Source organism: Sorex araneus, chromosome 5 (genome assembly GCF_027595985.1).
Source record: "Sorex araneus isolate mSorAra2 chromosome 5, mSorAra2.pri, whole genome shotgun sequence".
Lineage (NCBI taxonomy): Eukaryota > Metazoa > Chordata > Mammalia > Eulipotyphla > Soricidae > Sorex > Sorex araneus.
In genome coordinates, this window is record NC_073306.1 from 36,233,154 (window position 1) to 36,235,199 (window position 2,046).

General features: G+C 50.9%; 1 protein-coding gene across 1 annotated transcript; it reads left to right on the top strand.

Moving 5' to 3' along the window:
• Positions 1-1,002: 1,002 nt before the first annotated feature.
• On the top strand, positions 1,003-1,794 carry LOC101548684 (general transcription factor IIF subunit 2-like). Its single transcript, XM_055138425.1, has one exon. It carries the CDS (start codon positions 1,003-1,005, stop codon positions 1,792-1,794), a length of 792 nt encoding a protein of 263 aa, XP_054994400.1.
• Positions 1,795-2,046: the final 252 nt, after the last annotated feature.

Consider the following 2,046-nt stretch of genomic DNA (forward strand, 5'->3'; position numbering starts at 1 on the left):
TTTCTTTCTTTCTTTTTTTTTCTTTTTGGGTCACACCCGGCAATGCACAGGAGTTACCTCTTGGCTTTGCACTCAGGAGTTACTCCTGGCGGTGCTCAGGGGACCATATAGGATGCTGGGAATCGAACCTGGGTCGGCCGCGTGCAAGGCAAATGCCCTACCCGCTGTGCTATTGCTCCAGCCCCTAAAGTAAATTTCTTTGTTAGTAAGTGTTCAGTTTTATTTTGCTTTACACCCTCCGTCATATGAAAACGTTTGCAGGTGAAAAGGAGACACCGGAGGAAGAAGTTTAGGAAGTTCTGCTCTAGACTAACAGTGATCGTTTCATTTTTACTTTTTAATGTCTATTTAATTAAAGAAGTGTGATTTGTGAAATTACTGATGACTGGGTTTTTGGCATACGATATTCTGATAATAATCCTACCAATGGTGTCAACTTCCCTCCGCTAGTGTTCCCATGTCCCCCCCACCCGCCAACCCCACCAAACTGATAAGCATAGTTCAAAGTTCTGTGGCTGTAGTTTAGACCTCCTGTTTCAGTGTTGCAGAGTCTGTGCTTTGGATGTATAACTCTCGCACTCTCCCGCATCACTGATATCCCTAAGGCCCCTGGCCCCTGTTTCCCGATTACTTCCCTTTCTCTTCTTCCTTCCCCTCTTGATTTCTTTCCTTCTCTGTCCTCCCTAAACTCTGGGATCAAAGCTGATCTAGGTATCCCCCCTTTACTACATAACAGTTCCCCACTCAGTGTTCTGTATACTACAGATACATGAGATCAGCCTGCCTTTGTCCTTCCTCTGGCTCGACTCAGCATGCTATTTCCCTGTTCTATCCAGGTTGCTGGAAATCATGCAAATTGCATGATTTCATCTTTAACGGTGACTGTGTCTGAGATCGCATGTGCTTCACCTCCTTTGGCCAGTTTCCCAGGCCTGAGCTGGTGCCCGGCTTCTCCTTCCCTTCCGTCCTCCTCTTCCTCTGCACCCCCCGGCCCAGGAGCACATGGCCTCTGGAAGCAGCTGCCGCAAGACCCAGCGCACATACCTGGACTTGAAAGGCATCCAAAAGAACCAGGTGATGTGGCTGGTGAAGGTCCCTAAGTACCTGTCACAGCTGTGGTCCGAAGCTTCCAGAAGCACTGAAGTAGGGAGGCTGAAGATTGACAAGAGTCACAAAAAGCCCAGAATATCGTTCACTTTGCATGAGGAATTTACAAATGTCCTGGGCAGTCCTGGACAATCCAGTGGGGCCAGTGCGCCCCGAGATCACCAGTTCTTCCTGGAGGGGGTCAGAGGGCAGCTCCTGGCTGTGCTCACAGAAGACGCCGCCCACAAGTGCTCCTTGGAGGGAACAGTGGTGCATCGGGTGGAATGTAGAGCCGCTGCAAGCGACAACTACCTGAGGCTGAAGAGAATCCAAATCCAGGAGGCTTGCAAGCCCACCAGGACCACGCAGAAACTGGAGAAGCTGGTCACCACCAACTACAGACCTGTTGCTGACCATCAGCACAATATTGACCACGAGAAGAAGAAGAAAGAAAGGGGGAGGAGGGTGCGGGCCGACAGAGAGCAGGTTTTGGCTGTGCTCTTTGCGGCCTTTGAGAAGCACCAGTATTACAACATCAAGGACTTGGTCAACTTGACGATGCAGCCCGTGGTGTACCTGAAAGAAATCCTGAATGAAATAGGCACCCGGAACATGAAGGGGCCCCACAAAAGCCTGTGGGAGCTGAAGCCTGAGTACCAGCACTACCCGACGGCCCCTAAGACTGCGCCAGACGGCAGCGGGCAGTGAGGGAGGCCGCGGGCCTGGCGGGTAGTATTCCTACAGCGCAGAAGGGCTCCATCCATCCCTTGGGGTTGTCAAATATTCACATTTGGACTGTAAAAGAAAGACTATAAAGGAGGTAAAATGAGAAATTTTGGCGGGCAGAGAGATAGGACTCCAGGGAGGGCGTTTGCCTTGCACGTGGCCTGCTGGGTTCTATCCCTGGCATCCCATATGGTCCCCTAAGCACAGTTAGGAGTGATCCCTGAACACTAATGG

Excerpts from the sequence above, each read along its gene's own strand:
- LOC101548684 (XM_055138425.1), top strand. The coding sequence starts at position 1,003 with ATGGCCTCTGGAAGCAGCTGCCGCAAGACCCAGCGCACATACCTGGAC.